This window comes from Alligator sinensis, unplaced genomic scaffold (assembly GCF_000455745.1).
Source record: "Alligator sinensis unplaced genomic scaffold, ASM45574v1 scaffold783_1, whole genome shotgun sequence".
Classification (NCBI taxonomy): Eukaryota; Metazoa; Chordata; order Crocodylia; family Alligatoridae; genus Alligator; species Alligator sinensis.
The window spans coordinates 462,609-479,867 of record NW_005842197.1 but is presented as its reverse complement, the minus strand read 5'-3'; the positions used below and the strand labels follow the sequence as shown (position 1 = coordinate 479,867).

At 47.5% G+C, this 17,259-nt stretch overlaps 1 protein-coding gene across 5 annotated transcripts in view; it reads left to right on the top strand.

Moving 5' to 3' along the window:
- Nucleotides 1–17,259, top strand: part of UNC13B (unc-13 homolog B) — a 257,459-nt gene that overhangs the window by 74,517 nt on the left and 165,683 nt on the right. For all 5 annotated transcript variants that reach the window (XM_025207487.1, XM_025207486.1, XM_025207488.1 and 2 more), the window contains 2 exons: nucleotides 7,529–7,864; nucleotides 9,006–9,096. In XM_025207487.1, the coding sequence (XP_025063272.1) occupies nucleotides 7,529–7,864; nucleotides 9,006–9,096 (427 nt within the window). The remainder of the gene's footprint in view (nucleotides 1–7,528; nucleotides 7,865–9,005; nucleotides 9,097–17,259) is intronic.

Below are 17,259 nucleotides of genomic sequence, written 5' to 3'. Positions count from 1 at the left end.
GAAGAGCTGCCTATGGACTTAAGCTGCTCATCCGGCGGTGATGGGAACGTGTGGACCTTGATTGACCAAGAGTCTCTGAGCATGGAAGAAAACGTTGTCTATTCATCGTACAGTCAGGAGTACCAGAACTGGTTGACGTTGCTTGAGCATGGTGTATGGTGGCCATCAGAAGATGGTGACTGTGGGTATTACATGTACAGCGATGGTCAGTACGTCTATTCGTTGCTCACTGATCCTACTGGACAGTGCGTCTATGTGTGTGCCCCTGAAGCCTACTGCTACCAAGAATACTGGGGCTCTGAGTTTCAGGTGGGCTCCATCCCAAGTTCTGTGTTAGAAGACAATACAATTGCTGTTTGTGGGTTTAAAGTCCCTCTTGACAATGAAGACGAACTCTTTTGGTTTGCTGAAGAACAACCGCTAGATAATTATCAGGCAAATAAACCTCTGGATTTGTCTGTAGCTTTGCAAAGAAGTGATCAGCTAATGAACATGAACTTGGAGACCTTCTCACAAATGTTTGAAGAGTCGATTTATTACCAAAGAGAGCAGCCATTAGATTTTTCAGGTTATAAACTTCAAAAACTCAAAGTAGACTTCGGACCTGAAAAGGAAACCGAGTATTTTTCGGAAGAACCGTCCCTAACCCTGGACCTCAGAATGCATCCAAAAGTGTCACCGTCTTGGTTGCTGAATGAAGAGGTCCAGACTAAAGAAACGGTCAAAACCATCCCTGTTACAACGGCTGGGAGTGGCTTCGGATTTTTTGGCTTCCATAGTCTTAAATCCTCTGCTAAAATGGTTGAGCCTTTTGTACGTGCTGAGTGTGCAACAGAAGTTGACAAGATTGAAGAAGACAAAAAGCCAGCTGTGAACAAAGTCGCCTCTTTATTTTCTGCTTTGGGTGGTCTGATTGGAAAGGCGGCTGGTTCTGACGTTGAGTCTTTGGACAATTCTGCCAATAAGAAAATGGATGCACAGTCAAAATTATTGGGACAGAAAAGTGATGTTTCACTGACATCAAATAGAAAATTAGTGGATGATGCACACACCGGGCAGAAGTTTCCAATTAAGTCTGAATGGGGGAGAAATGCTGCATCAGAATTTGGTAACTTGGAGTCTCTTAGAAATGAAAAGCATGAATTTACTCAGAATAGAAACATCCAAATGAAAAAGCAAGGATTAGCAACATCATCTTCTCAGTTAAGCCAAGTGGCTCCTGAAAGCAAGCTCCACCAAGCTGATAATGCCATTAAAATGACTGCAGTTTCAAGTCCTCTCAGACCCCAAGTAGGCAGTGATGTGCACAAGAAGCCCGAGGCAAATCGGACCCAGTCTGGCACCGAATCGGAGGACACGCTATTTAAAAGTGCTCTGAAACTCTTTAGTCTGGGAGAAGACTCTTCTTCGAGCTCAACACCCGATAACGCTCAGACAGCAGGGTTTTTTGATTTCTTTAAAACGCAGGTGAGCAAAGGACCACAGCCCCCTCCACATTTGGAAAAGAAGGAAAACATCCCTGAAACTGAAAAAGTACTTCAGGAGCCAAAGGAAACTTCAGGCATTTCATCGTTATTTGGGTCCCTGGGGGATCTCTTTAAAGGAGATGCTGCCTCTTCTCAACCAGCAGCAAATGCTGCAGCTCCACCGAAAGACAGGGGAGCTCCTGCTGAGTTGAGAGAGAAATTTGGGAAGTCCGGCAGGCAGGCCAGCACCAGCGTGCCATGTCTGTCATCCTCTGCGGAAGAGGTGAGAGCGCGAGGTCTGAACAAGAAGCTCTCTGCTAGTTATAGCACCCAAATGGGTGGGGAAAACGCTGAGAGTCCACACACGCTTCCTGAAAACACGGTCCAAAAATCGGCATACGCCAGTCCCAGAATTGGTCTACAAAGTCAGCCCCCTGCACAGGACAGTGCACCAGTTGGCACACCAAAGCACCAAGAAGACCATTTTAAGGGTGACGTGCTTGATAAAGCAAAATCAGGGAAGCCAGATCAGACACCCAGAGAATCAGGATTTAGTTTGCCTTTTGGGCTGTCCAGTACCACCACCTCCAAACCGCAGCAAGGACAGTCGGCTAGCAGGAGCATATTTTCATTCTTTGCTGGATCGGACACGCAGGCACCTGCTGATCATCTCCCCAGCGCCAAGCAGCAAGAGACAGAAGGGCTATTTCAGCTTCCCTCCTTCTTTTCAAGTGGCTCAACCGCCAAGAAAAATACCCCTCATAGCAGTTCCAGCTTTAGCCTCTTCAGTTTGACATCGTTTCTGGATGAAAAGCCACAAACCACGCCAGAAAAAAGCACTGAAAAACCTATTCAGCAACCAAATGCAAAGCCATTTATGAATGAAGGTGTTTCCATTGACTCTGATAGCAGAGTTGCCAGACAAAAAGGCACAGACCATAAGAAAGAGGTTGCTGATATCGTGACAGCAGTGACCGGCGGACAAGAGACCTCTAATTGCCCTAGGAGCGGCAATGAATTTGCTCTTCCTGTAGCAGAGCAAACCGAGTATTTGCTCGGGGTGGGAAACGCTGACGAGCCTGCGAGAGCTGCAGTAACTCATTCGGGTTTTCGTGATCCCTGCTTTCAAGGTCCAGAGCTGCAGGAAAGTGGGGGGTCTCCTTCCCCAGGGCAAAAGCAGCATCTCCCGGACAGCACAGGACAGGACAGGTATGCTGCGCCTCCCTCCAACGGGAGAGAGCGTTCCTGTGCCGAGGAGCAGGCCCCTGCAAAGGCTTATGGCGGTCTAGTCTTGAATGGCAAAAGCGACTCCTCAAATCTGAATGACTCGACTGTTACCAGCAATTCATGCAAGGTGGCAGTCTGCGAAGAAACAACAAACGTGCCTGAGCCGAAGTTACCGAGGCAGACCCATGGGGCTAAGTTGCAACAGGTCCAAGAGAAAAAGCCTTTCCCCAAAACACCGGATGCACCTCATTTCCCAAATAAGCCTAAGGAGCCTGAGAGCGACAAGTCGGTCCTGGATTCTCCAGCTGAAATGTTTTCAAGCTTCATGTCGAAAATGAAACCTCCAAAATCCCTTTCTGGTTTCTTCTCCCAGCCTCTGGCTCCAGCTGCGCCCAGCGCTGAGCAGAGGACCTCCTCGTTTTTTGGTTTCTCCTCTCTCCCGAGCGGGCCAGCTCCATCGTTCACTGGTGAGCTCTTTGGCATCTTTAAAGGCACAAAGGAAGCACCTAGAGAAGATGTGCATCTTAAACCTGCTGCCAGAGCTCAAGAAAGCACCGTGGAGTTGATTCCTGCCGAAGATTTGCAAAAGCCAGAAGAAATACCCTCCGCCCAGTTGTCTGATGTAAATACCAGCGCTTCTCCGAAGCAAACTCATGCTCGCTGCTTAGGAGAAGAGAGCCTCGACCTCTATGTGACTGAAGAAAATGAGGGGCTTGCAACCAGTCCAGAGGAGCCTCAAATGCAAGCTTCAGAAACGTTGGTTTCAGGAGAACATCACGCCCCGGAAATTGTGCAGTTGAATGCACATGCACAGCTCTCCGAGGAGGAGCCTGGGCATGCCGACTCGTGCCCTCCACATCTGGATCATGCAGTTGGCATGGAAGAAGCAATGCCAGCTGACCAGACGGAGCTCAGTTTGCACCAGTTAGATACAGCCCTTGCAAACGTTATAGAAAACCAAATTGCTTCTACTCACGAAGTGGATGCCAGCTCCTCTCTAGCTGAGCACACAAGTAGGTTGCAGCTCAAACCTGCAGCTTTCACTGGTGAAGCAGGTACAGACTTGTGCCAGCTGGATCCAAGGAGCACACAACAGGTCACTCCAGAGAGTCGGGGGGATGCTTATGTGACTAGCACCCTTGAACCAGAGCTTAGCGCTCCGGGTGAGTGGGGTGCTCGTTTCCTGCCTCCGGATGTGGCGAGGTTTCCTGCCGAGGAGAGGGAGCACGTACCCATTCGCGACGTGGCTGCAGAAGGAGCCAGCTCCAAATGCAGCCGGCACGAACCGAACAAACCAGCCGCCGTTCCTACACATGGAAGCGGCAGCAAACCTGTGTTCGAAATACCCGCTATACCAAAATTTAGTTTCATGTCATCGGCTGATGGTGGAAAGCCATTTGGGGCCTTTTTCTCACAGCCGCCACCTTCTGCAACTAAACCGGGGGCTGAGCCAGGTCTCGTGTCCAGTTTTAAGAAGTTTTCCTCAACCTTGTTTGAGGGAGGTGTTGAAGAGAGCGCGAGTAAGCCAGACAGTGTCCAAGGAGCTCTCTTTGGCAAGCGGCTCGATTTTTCTTTCCCTTGGCAAAAAGACAGCAAGGAGGCCGGCGTGAAGAGGGATGCCAAGGTACTACTGCAGGCTTCATCGAAACCAGACGCCGCGGTGCCAGGAAGAGTCAGTGCAGAAGAGAATTGGGAGCCTGTTCTCCCAGCTCCACTGACGGATCCAGATGTGGACTTGGGCTTGTCTTTCAAGCAGGCTGGGACAGTGACCCACGAACGGTGTGAAGAGCCACGCGGACCCGGCACTGCTGCTGAGGAGTCGAGCGCAGAGCGGGGGGACGATGGTGCTGGGGAGTCTGCAGAGCAGCAGAGCAGAGTTTCCAGTCAATCCCCTGCTCCTCCGGAGGGAAAACAGCCGGAAGAGTTGACACGCGAGCAGGGCCAGTCAGTACAAAACGAGAGTGATTTTGTCTTTTGTCCTAACGCAGCAGCCCTCCGCCCTGGAACGCAGCCAGCCGATCTGAATAGCATGGGACCGCGGAATGAGAACAGGCCAGTTACAAAAGAAGCATAATAAATGGTTTCAAGCAGTGGACCATTTATAATGCACGTCTCCCAGCAGTAGCTATCCGGTTTGGTGCTACTGTTCCTAGTCCAACCCTACCCCTAATTATTAGCAGTGGTTTGTAGCATTCCTAGTAGTTGACATTAGAGGATGTTAGTAATTTGTAGACACTAGATTACACAGCCAGCCCTAGTATCATTTTCTCAACTTCCTCAGCTCTTTGTCTTTCTAAGAATGTAATTAGCTTCCCTGTGCACTCGTTCTGCTCTGTCTCTGTGAAAGACTTGCTTTGAGCGCTGCTTTCAATTGTCTTTCACAATTTAATTCTGTGTGTGATAAACGTCTGGGTTTGCTTCCTTCATTTTGCTTCCTTGTTTAGTGATGATCACATTGTATTTTCGTTTTAAAAAGTAACGCTTGATAATACATCAGGGGAAAATACTGAAATTATCTTTTAAAGCAGAAGTTAGGTCTTTTAATCATATGAGAGAAGCGTAATTAGGCATTGGAATAGCTTTTACTGAAATATATAAGCTGCTTTCAGGTCACTTCAAGCTTTCAAATGTTCCCAGAGGTGGCAATGAAGGTATTACAGGTTAACGTTTTAATACATCAGCCTCGGTGAAACCTGCACACAGGCAGCGCCAGGCGGTGCAGGTTTGCAGTCATTTGTGAATCCCCACTTTTCCCCGTGCATTCACCAAATTAATGATGCCTTAATTTCTCAAGATTAGAGATCTGCTCAGCTTGTGCCAGGGGGCCGTAAAAGGGAACTCGCCCTCCTCGTGTCCTGTATTTACCTGCGCTGCAGAGAGGACATCGGACTCCGAGGCTGCTCATTCAGTACTAAAGGCTCGTGAACAGTTTAGCCCGTCTGAGATGTCCTTGGTTAGCTTCCAGCTGCCCAGTTCAGGTGTTTGGACCAGTGATTCCCAACCAGGGTGCTGCCAGGGGAGTGTGTGTGGTGAGGGGTGCTTTAATTAGAGCGGCCCCAAGAGCCTCGCTAATTAAAGGGCCCAGAGCATCTTGTGTATCGGCGTCCCTGTGAGCTTTAGATGAAGCGCCCCCGCCACCTTTTTTAAATGTGGGGGCACTGATGCACGAGACGCCGGAGCGCAGTAATTGCCACGCTCCAGCAGACGCGATTCACTGGATCTGCTCTCCTGGGCTGCAATGACGGCGCGTCGGAGCAGCCGCGCTGCCCGTGCACAGGCACCCACTATGTTTTCAGACACAGCTCCCAAGATAAACCCAGAGACTTCAAACAAATCCATAGTTGTGTCTTTTTGAGTCCTTTGCACTAGAAACGTGTCTCTCTTTTTTTCTGTAGGCAAAAAAGAGGGAAAACTGAGCTGACATTTTTGAGTCTGTCTGGGGGACAGGCTAGAGAACCACCGGGTTAAATAAGGTTTTGTCTGGGTTGGACAGGGGACGGAGAGAGCCCTGCTTGGACACCTGCAGGGTGCTGCCCTAGATGACCTGTTGAATGCCATTCCAGCCATAATTTTCTTTGAGGCCATGACCATGATTCGTGAGCCCAAATCACTTCCCACAGTGAATAACTGATGTTTTGTCCACCATATTGAGGCCAAAATATCCTTGCCCTAGAGCAATAATTCTCAACCTTTTTGGACTCGAGGCATCCTTGGAAAATGCCAGCTCTTTGTTTTCACTCCTGAGTACAGAAACAGAATAGAGCAATTCTTCTTTTGCAAAGAACTCGGAAAGATCACAGCAGGTCAGAATACTTTTGCCAGTATGAGCTCCCATTCGAAATCTCTGGCTTAGTCTTGTGAATCATGTTTACACACCTAAGCACGCTCGTTGTGCAGCACCCTGTGGCACCCTTGAAAGGATCTCTGGGCACCCCGGGGTGCTGCGGCGCCTGCTTGGGAATCTCTGCTCTGGAGGGCGGAGCAGAGCAGTAGACACAGGTGCAAGGCAGTTACTAATGGTTTCTGTGGGAGAGCTTGACCCTGAAATTTCCACCACAGCACTTCTTTTTTTCCTGTGTAAACTTTAAGAACATAAGACTGGAATGGGCCTCTTACTGCCTTGCTGGGTTTTTTGTATTTTGTTTTTTTTTTTTTTTTTGACAGAGGCACAGCTCTTCAAATAATGGCATTAGACTCAGATCTAGGAGCTACTTTGACTAAGAATGGTTGTCCTTCTACACATGGCAAGGGGCAGCAGTCTTGCCCAGCTGGTATTAATGATAAAAAATGACTGTACTTTTTGCAGTGGCAGCCAAGTGTAAAAAGGCTGCGTGACAAAACCTGCCAGCAGGAAAAATAATAATGAAGCAAAGAGCATCCAGAATAACGGAAGATGAGCACTTATTGATAATTCCTGTGTTTACGTTTCTGCTTCTATCCAGCAATTCAAATACCTTCATTGTCAACTTCTGGCTGAATTTCTGTAGGAGAGGGGAATATTATATTGCTTGGATGACTGCTGCTACAATTCAATGTACGGTGGGTGGATTATTGTATGCAGTGTACGGGTAGGCAGTGCATTTATATTCCTGCTCTTGTAGTCTTCAGCAGCCCCTCGCAGTCCAGGGGTTCTCGTAGGGCTTCTAGACGATTCAGTAGGTCAGGTGTCATTCCGACTAGCTCAGGGATTTCAGCTGTTTGGTATCGGGATTTGATAGCAAATTAGAACTTCAGTGAGGTTTGGTCTAGGTTTGTCCTGGTGATAACGTCTGTACAGCATCATGCTTACTGTTTTCAGGGTTTTTCTGACATGTTCCTCTCCCACTCTCTCACAGTCCTGCCGGCAGTAGTAGATATGGCTCCTCGTGCAGCGTTAGCCAGGGCAGCTCTCACCTCAGCGAGCCGGACCCCTGCCAGGAGAGTGCCCACGGCTCTGAGCAAGAAGAGGAGCCCCGGGAGCCAGAGTTGAACCCTTCCTACTGCAGTCCTGGCACTTACCAGAAGGATGGCCAGGAGTGGCACAACGGGCAGGAGGAGCCCAAGCAATTTGACAGCCAAGCAGAGAAGGAAAAAGTTTGCGAGAAGGAAGAGAAAGTTAAGGACCCTTCCACACCCAAGTTACCTCCCGAGCTTGAGAAACCCCAAGCTGCCAGTGCAGGACTTGCAGAGAGGTAAGTGGTGAATGCAGAATGGCAATAGCAAGTACATGGGACTGGTGGAAAAAGTGCTAAACTCTTTTTTAAGTCCTTTGTCTCCTAGGGCTTGCCTCTTAGATAATTGCACTGGCTGCTTCCTCCTAGATCAGCAATTTGCTTTTCTCAGAATAATTGAACTATACTTTTTTCTTTTTTTTAAATTCTGACTGATAAGTCCTATGTTGTCTAGTGTCCGGCACTTCACAGGCCAGTAAAGACCAGGCACTTGAGCCAAACGTTCATTCTCTTTAGAAACTCAGGAGGTCCTTTTTTCACCTGGTAGCTGTTTCATGCTCTTGCCCCTTATCCTGAGCTGCACTATGTAGGCCTCTCTCTTACCAGAGCTTGTTTGGGACTGTTAATTGTCTCCTGGAAATTCGTGAGCATCCTCAGCTGAACCTGCATTGTGCTGCACCAGGAAGGCTACCGGCATCCCGGGCTGCATCGGTAGGAGTGCTGCCACAGATGGAGGGCAGTGATCCTTCCCCTCTATTCAGCACTGGGGAGGCCACATCTGCAATCCTGTGTCCAGCTGTGTCCCCCCCACTACAGAAAGGATGTGGACACATTGGAGAGAGTCCAGTGGAGGACAATGGAAATGGTTGTGGGGCTGGGAGACAGGACTGGCGAGGAGAGGCTGAGGGAAATGGGCTGACTGAGTCTGCAGAAGAGAAGACCGAGGGGGATTGAATAGCAGCCTTCAACTCCCTGCAGGGGGCTGCAAAGAGGACGGAGCTGGACTGGTCTCAGTGGGGGCAGATGGCAGAAGGAGCAATGGGCTCAAGCTGCAGCAAGGCAAGTTGAGGTTGGATACTAGGAAAAACTTTCTCACTAGGATGGTGGTGAAGCACTGGAACAAGTTACCTAGAGAGGTGGTGGACTCTCCATCCTTGGAGGTTTTTAGGACCCAGGTAGACAAAGGCTTGGCTGGGATGATGTAGCTGGGGCTGGTCCTGCTTGGAGCAGGGGGTTGGACTAGATGACTAGATGAGGTCCCTTCCAGCCTCATTTTCTATGGTTCCAGTTCCTTTCCAGTAACTACAGGTTTTGTGCAAATCTTTTTCACCTTGTACTTTGCTGTTTCAAAAGTTTGTTTTCTTGTTCTTCATTTTTAAAGGTACCTTGATGAAAATGAAGCCCCACTTTTCCCTCCAGCACGAGCTTACTGGATTCGAGCCATTAATAAAGTGCGAGTGCAGCTTCAGGAGGTAGGGGCACAATGGTGTTTTGTTTCTCACTTTTTCTGTTCTTGATAACTTTTAGTGCTTTGTCTGAAAGCTTAATTTATCGTCACTCTTGAGATGCACCCATATTGGTTTCATTTCCACAGCCAGGTACGTGTATTGTAGGAAGCAGAAACCTGTGCGCAGTATTGATGATCCTGCGTCAGTAGCTCAACACTCCAGATGGTGTTTAACGTGGGCCTGGAGCTGAATAACCAGGAAAAAGTTTCAGGAACAGTAAAACTACTGGCTCATTTGTATAACGCATTTGAAACAGATGGGTGGACATGGCTCTAGCTTGCTTGGAATCAGTCATTTTAAACTCTTTCAAATTCATACTGGTTTTCAAACCGATGTGTCAATTTTTTGTTAGCCTCTGTCAGAGTTGATGATTTATTTTATAGCGTGAAATTGTTCATTGAGAAGCTTTTAGTCAAATGCATTGTAACTGTTTACTGAAACAAGGATTTAGAAGGGGGTTTGTGACCTACGGCGTGTGGGCTCCATGTGGGGACAAGCCAGCCCAAGGTGGCAGGGGTCAGCTTCAGGGGCAGTCTCTCTTTGGCCTGTGCCATGTATTTGTCGCATGCTGCTGACCCCTTACGCAGTGTCCCACAGGCAGCCACCCAGGGCTGTTTTCCCATCCCATTACTGCAGCCTGCACTTCCCCTTAGTGCAGAATTTGGGACTACCAATTGCTATTGGTGATGGAAATTCCCTGAAATTGGTGCAGTGGTAAGTGGAGGCTCCAATAGGGAGGCATCGGAGAAGATTTCGGCACAGAGCTGGGGGAGCTGTGTAGGGAATCGGATGGTCACAGCAGCAGCTGGGTCTTTAAGGTTGCCAACCCCTGGTGTAGAAGTAGTGAAGTATTCTGACATCTCTGAAAATGTGAGCTTTCTAAACCTTGTTACTTGGCAGTGTAAAAGGAAGAGACTGCACATGTTCTTTGTCTATAATACTTTAGTTTGAATAAATTACTCAAGTGTCTGAAGTGTGCCGAACCAGTTTGCAGGAAGACTTGCAGGCTTTTGTGGATCTGGGTTTCTGCACACCCAGGGGACGTGGTGCGTTCTCTTTTCTGTAAGTGGTAACCTGCTGCCTGAGGATGCATGCATGCATGCCATGTCTTCCCCATACGTACGATACCCTCCTCGGTGCCTGCTGGATGTTACAGCTGCTTCCACCCGCCTGAAGGATTTGACTGCTCTGCAGTAACGTCTCGTGTAGGATATAGACGGGTGCTAGTTGCAAACCTCCTTGTTTCGTGCCTCTTCAGCTGTGGTAGTATGGGCCCATGTCACTAGAGGGGCCATTTCTACCATGTGCTTCAGAGCTTTTTCTTTAGTGGGTCTTGGGCATAACTAGGGTCCCTTCCTCACCGAATAATATTTGCCATCTGCATGAGCTTTCGCTATGTAAGGTCAGAGAAAAAGGATCACTTGGGGTTAGATAAACTTCATTTTTAAGCAGGACGGGCTTCAGGCTGCCGGGCATGTTTAAAACTCCTAACGCATATGGGCATGCACACAAGATTGAATTCATACCTTGTTTTTTTCTGCTGATGTGGTCTGCAGACGTCTAGGGGTGCTGACTCCAACGCTGGTTTTGGTAACGTAGTAGTGTGTATGTTGGGCATTGATCTGAGCTGGCAAATTCGTTTCACATAAACTGCTGAGCTAGGTATAGGGACTTCTGCTAATGGTCTAGGTAGGAATTTTTACCAATGATAGAGACAGAAAGCTCCTTAGTGCTTATAAATCCCTCGAGCCATCTAGCCTCCCACCTGAGAAGGGATTAGCACTCATGCAAGTATTATGCATGGATCCTACAGTATCATGAGTCAGTGAAAGAGTAACATTTTAATTTAAGATTTGATCAATTAAGAGTAATGACTAAGTATGCACGTTATAGAAAGAAAAATGCCTTCTGGCAGCAGAGGTTTTTGTCTCTGGTTGTTGGCATTAGATGCATTTGAATAGGGGCACAGATAAATAAAAAAATTGCGATTTGTTCCATCATTTGTTAGCTGATTGGTCTCTGCAATATTGCAGCCATCTCATGAGAATGAAGCTTAATTGCCCCTGGGATCAAACTAGGATTTTGAGTCTTGAAGGGGCTGTGAATGACTCACTGAACCATCATCCTCATACACTTTCCCTCTGCAGAAGATTAATTGCAGTAGGTTATTCCACAGGAGCTTTGTGTGGTGGGCAGGGACAAGAGCGTCCATTAACAATAGCTCTTGCACATTAAATTCACGCTCTGCTTAAATCCAAAATAATTTTCAAGTGTGGGCAAGTCTAAGTGAGTTTTGAGTTAATGAAAGCTGAGCCCAATTTCTTTCCCCCCCCCTTTCTGTACTAGTCTGTACATCTAGCAAAGTTGTTGTGCAGCTTTTCTATTTATTGTGTAATACAGAACAGCCATTTCATGCTTGTAGATTTTACTCGAGTGCCGAAAGCACTATTCAGAGTCCTGGACGTGGATCTTCAGATCCTGAATCTCTGTCCGTTTTTCTACAGCTGCAACTTTTGGTAGGAAGCTGTAATGTGAAATTTTCTTCTCATTTTTTATATACAAGGTTTACATTGATTTATTTGCTTTTTATTCATACCCTAAGGAATTTAAGTAACTTTTCCTTTGAATTTTTTGTGTGTGTGATGCAGTTTTCTACAAAATAGACTGGCTTTGAAATCTTCATCTCGGAAATTAAATAGTTGCATTTCTGTTCTGTCCTGTTCAGTAGTCCAGAAACGAGAAGGGTTGTTTAGCTTGGAGCTGTCCAGCTCCGGAGCAGCTGCAGGCTTCCCGGGCCCTCGGGGCTGGCAGCAGGTCATGGGAGCTGGAGGAAGGAGGGGACCCCGGAGACTTCGGCAGAGCGATGTGGGGAGGGGCATCTGGACTGGGAGCCTCGAGTCAACGTCTCCGGCTGCCCACAGCCTGCCAACTGGACAGTCACTTAAATAGCACGAGTCCCCTTTTGAATGCATCTCTGTGCCCATCACCGTTGTCCTGAAGGTGATTAATGACCGTTCTTCTTTGGCCTTCTTGGGATCAGCCTTATCCTCAGTCTTGTTCAGACTCTTACAGGGTATTTATAATTTTTGAAAATCAGGCCTCTTTTCAGGGTACTCATGATAAAGATTTGAGATTCTAGCTTTAGGCACTCATATTTTTTTTTTAAGTCTTGATGTGAATAAACAGCTGGAACTCATCATCTGTTAAAACGGGAATCTTCTTTTTCCCCCCCAAATTTTGGTTTCATGTATACCATGTAATTAAACACCTTCTTGCCCTATGGATTGATGCTGCCATCTCAACAGGTCATCGACTCCATCCTTCCTCCTGCACCTGAGGCAGGATGAGTATATCGTAGACCATCTCTGGCAGATGTTTTTAAAAACCTCCAATGAAAGGGAGTCTGTGGCCTTGCTGGTCGGAGAGCTTGCTCCAAGTGGTTTAACCGTCTTTAGAGTTAGATATTTCTAGTATTTAATTTAAATGGTCTTTGCTTCAGAGTAAGCTGGTTGCTTTCACTCTTCCCCCTGGAGTTTTTCAAACTAATGAAACTAAAACCTTTCAATTTTCAAACTGTTGAAAACTGCTCTTCTGTTGTGCACCCCCATCCGGAGACGTCATCTAGACCGTATTTCCTCACTTAACTCTTTTGCCCCCCTCCCTCTTCCCCTACTTGCTTTATGCCTCTCCCCTGGATCATAATCTTGGTGCGGTAGAGAGGCCTGTCTGCTCCCAGGGACCACGAGAGCGATGCTGTCTGCAGGGCTGTACTCCTAGTAGGGTCACCCTTGGTGGCAAGGTTGAGAGCAGACTAATAGCAATCCAAGAACAAGTTGTTGAAGGCAGAGCAGGCAGATGAAGAAAGCATACGTCACGGTGTCTGCAGAGGTGTACGCAGGCTGCCGTGGAATAGAAACCTCTGGTCGTCTAGGTTTCCCTGGCCATTGGATTAAGGTTTCTTTCCCATGCGGTCTCACGTGGTTGCTGATGCTGTGTCCCCACGTTAAAAGAAGGCACAAGCAGACATTTTTCTTTAATAGGCGGTCTTTTGGCGAGTGGCAGCGGGGCCAGGCGCTGGTGATTTCCGGTAGCCCCGATCATGGCTCTGCCCAGAGGTGATGATTGTGGGGTGGTCATTTGCACTTGGAATTAGAGACAAACCTGCAATTTGGCAGCAGAGTCGTGACTGAGCAGGCCTGTTTAGGATCTGCTCTGCTCACCTCGTATGGGGAGGGGGCTAGAAAAGGTGCCCTAAGCGGTCTACTCCTTTCCTCCATCTATATTGCAGTATTTCGTATCTCATGCTTCAATCTAGAGTCGGCATCCACTGTTGTATGGATGGGGATCTCTGTAACATCAACCAGTTGTCTTTTAGATCCAGGATAACTAACCCCTCCATTACTGATCTTGAATCCACTGATCGGTATGTCAAGTGTGCCCGCTCAATTGAAGAGCACCAGGTTACTCTGATTTGCTTCTGTGAGGTGTAGGACGTGCTTGGACTCGCTGTGCACGCCTGCATGTGCATTCATGCGCTGTAGTTACTGCACATTACGTTTAGTACCTGTAATAACTCCATGCACTGTGACTAACTGGTGCTACTATGCAGCACATGCCTTTTTAGTGATGTCAATGTGCAGTAGACTAAGTTTACTGTGCATTAGCACGGCTTTTGCCACAATGCCCTAATGCACGGTAGAATTAGTTTACTGCGCATTTAGCATCTCGTGTAGATGCACCTGCTGCCACCTTCGTGCAAACCAAGATCCTTTACCAACCTATCCTGAGCCACCCAGCTTCTCCACATATTACAGTCAGTGGGCAGCCCTTGGGGAATATTGAGCATTTCCCCTACCTGGGTAGCAGGTTTTCCCCAAAAGTCTAGGAAGCTGAAGTAGATGAGCAGTTCCCCAAAAAGTATGCGATGTGCCAACAGCTTTGCTTTGCTAGCAACCTGTACTGAAGTTTTCAAACGGGTCACCTGGAAGTGAGGAATTCCCTAGCTCATTCCTAATCCACTGACTCTTCATAGTACAGTGACTGATGGTTTTGAGCTTGGTGCCTGTTTGATGTTTAGCTCCTCTTTAAAAAAAAAAAAAAAAAAAAATGGCAAATGTCTTTTGCCAATGCCATGAAGATGAGTAAGCTGTGCGTTTCTGAAGCATCCCACACATTAGCAGAGAAATTAATTTAATTTCAGTTCTGAGAGCGTGCTTTTTCAGAGGGTTGCTATAACGTTCTCGTTCACGTGAAGGATTTCATTACCAGCCAGCAGACCTTGTTCTTTGCAAGGCATCGTATCCAGGAGGGTTTCCTCCAGTCTTGAGAAATCTCGCTGATCAAACTGTGCAGTGCTGGGATGACGGTCTGTTGAGCGTTCCTCTACTTTACCTTTGTCAAAGATGCAGCCGGTCCAGTGGAGAGAACAGCTTGGTCTTATGCCTCAAACACAAGACCAGGGCTCTAGTTCACACTGCCTGTATGGCCTTGGGCGATTGAGTTTGTCATTGGTTGTTCTACATCTTAATTTTTGTGCATTTCAAATACTTACCTCCCAAATGAAGATCTTAGTGTTATTCTTCATAAGCACACTGTGATGAATGCTTAGGAGGCACTCGGAAACCAAAATAAGCAAGTATCTAGGCTTATCAATCCTGATCATACTCACCAGATCACATTCAAGCTTAGGTGTTTTCTGGTCTTCGGTGCAGCCTCTAGTATACAGTTATTTTGCAATGGGACGTGAGTAACCTGTATCCATTATTTCTTTTCTTCTTGCTGGCTATTCATGCTTCTTGGGATTAAATTACTGAGGTCCTCTGCTTGGAGGAGGAGATCAGCTTTGTCTCATCTCTTGGCTCTTACCAGCAAGCACAAATAACAACACTGTCCTACAGGAATAGAAAAATGTATTTATTCAGTTTTTGTCTTTAAGCTCTTTGAGGACCTACCTTTTGCTTATCTGCCTTGACTGAACTTCAGCACCAGCAAAAGGATGATTTTCTGAGTGGAGATGTGGGTGATGTTTCTGCTGGTGAGAACAGTGGGACCATGAATCACGTTGCCTGGGGAAGTGGTGGGACCTCCTTCTTTGGATAGTCATCTGCCTAGGATGGTTTAGATGTGTCCTGCATCAGTACAGGGGTTGGATGGGAATCCAGAAGATCCTTGAGGTCCCTTTAATTCATGTGGTTTTGTGCATACAACTAATGCTGTCATGAGCTTGCGCAGCTTTGAATGAATTCGTTTCTGAGCAAAAGTGGAATTGAAAAGTAAGCATCTTCCTAGAGTAGTAGCCTTCTGCCCAATAGCCCCTTATCTGGACTAGTCAAGCAGAAACCTGCTTAACTGTTAGGAGGATTTTCCGTAAGCTTCTTTAAGTGTATTAATGCACCAGCAGTTGCTTCTGATTTCCTTTGATTTTTCTTACTTAGTACAGAAAACATTGAACATCAGCATTGAAATGATGGTTCTGAACATCTTGGCCCAGTGCCTTGCATAGTCACGGAGGATTATATTTTACCACGTGTTATTTGTTAGAACGATGTACGTTGGATGAATTCTTGCACTGAAATATTTTTGCTTTTCTTGGTGAAAATGCTGCGTGTAACTGTCTTTCGGGGGAAACGTGTTGATGAGTCTCAGAGCAGGATAGCCTCTTCTTTTGCATAATCGTCCAGGTACGTGCTCTAACTTGTGGGCATGTCTGATTCTCCTGAGCTTTCACTGGAAGGCTTTTTGAGGACATGCTATGTGGAGAGTGCACTTCTGCCCTGCTTTCCTTGTGCCACCGCCCAAGGGGATAAAGGGCAGTGCTCCTCAGTCGGCCTCACCACTTGGCTAGAGGCAGTGCTACGGACGTCCTCCTGGCCTTGAGTCTTAAGAAGCCTGCTGGACCCATATGGTTTGCCGTGTTTTCTCTCCTTGCTCTCTCATACCTTTGCCTTCCCAGGAAGTGTGTTTCGAGAGTGCTTTTTTCTCTCTGCAGTAGCCCATAGCCCTTCAGGGTGGCATGGTGCCTTGACCTGATGCCAGGCCCCTCCGACTCCTTCATGATGATGTCCCAAGGGGCTTCTATTTTGTGTCTTGTGGGCAAAGCTTTTGGCTGCCTGTCCCGCTTCTCTCTGTTTGAACTCGCCATTTTTTTCCCTTATACTTTAGTGGATGCTAGAAGCATCTTTTTTGCTTTAATCGATGGCCTTGCCTAAAGCCACCCATTTTCTGGGCTTCTGGATTAGCTGTTTGCATAATGGTCTGAGCCCAGCTTCTGACAGCTACACGCAGCGTTTTCTGCCCCGGGGAATCCCATATCCTTCACAGCTGCTCAGGCTGTCAGTTCTTCAAGTTCAACACCAGAAAAGGCTGAGACTATGCTTGAGATATTTCTGCGCAGCCAGTTGCTTGGTTCTGTGTCTGACCTGAGGGCAAGTTCTTGTCTAGCCACCAGATGCCCCTAGCACTTGGAGCAGAAACGCCTCCTTTTTGGATGCAACCAAGACCATACGGCAAACTCCTGCATCTTGGCACCCCACGGTCAGGATGCTAGATATTGCTGTCTGCTTGCTTCAGGTCTACCTAGCAGGCATCTCCAGTCTTTCCCCACAGTGTTGGAAGGTCAGCAGGCGTCTTCTCACCTGACAGCCCTAAGGCCTGTCTGGTCTGTCCCCAAGCGAGGGGTCCAGGTCCACAATGGGATCTGAATCTTGTCCTCACGTTGCTAACGAGATCATCCTTTGAGCCTATAGAAGCACATTTCCACCTCCATCTCTCCATGAAAATGGCCTTTCTGGTAGTGATTACACTGGCCAGAAGGGTGGGCGAGATCCTAACCCCTCTGTCTCTATACCACATTTTTTCCAAATAAGATGACTTTAAGAATTCAACTAAAGTTTCTGCCTGAGATTGTCAAAGACTTTGATTTGGGGTCAAATGAAAGTCTGTGTTAACCTCAGGCAGGAACATGGGTCGAGTCCCGCTAGTCGACGTGGGTCGAGTCCCGCTAGCCGACGTGCTGATGGTATTGCCCACCCCACGCCCCCTCCCGAAGTCCCACACATGAACAGAAGCTTTGCCACAGGCTGGATGTTGAAAGCTTTGCCCTATTACCTGCATAGGACCAAACTGTTC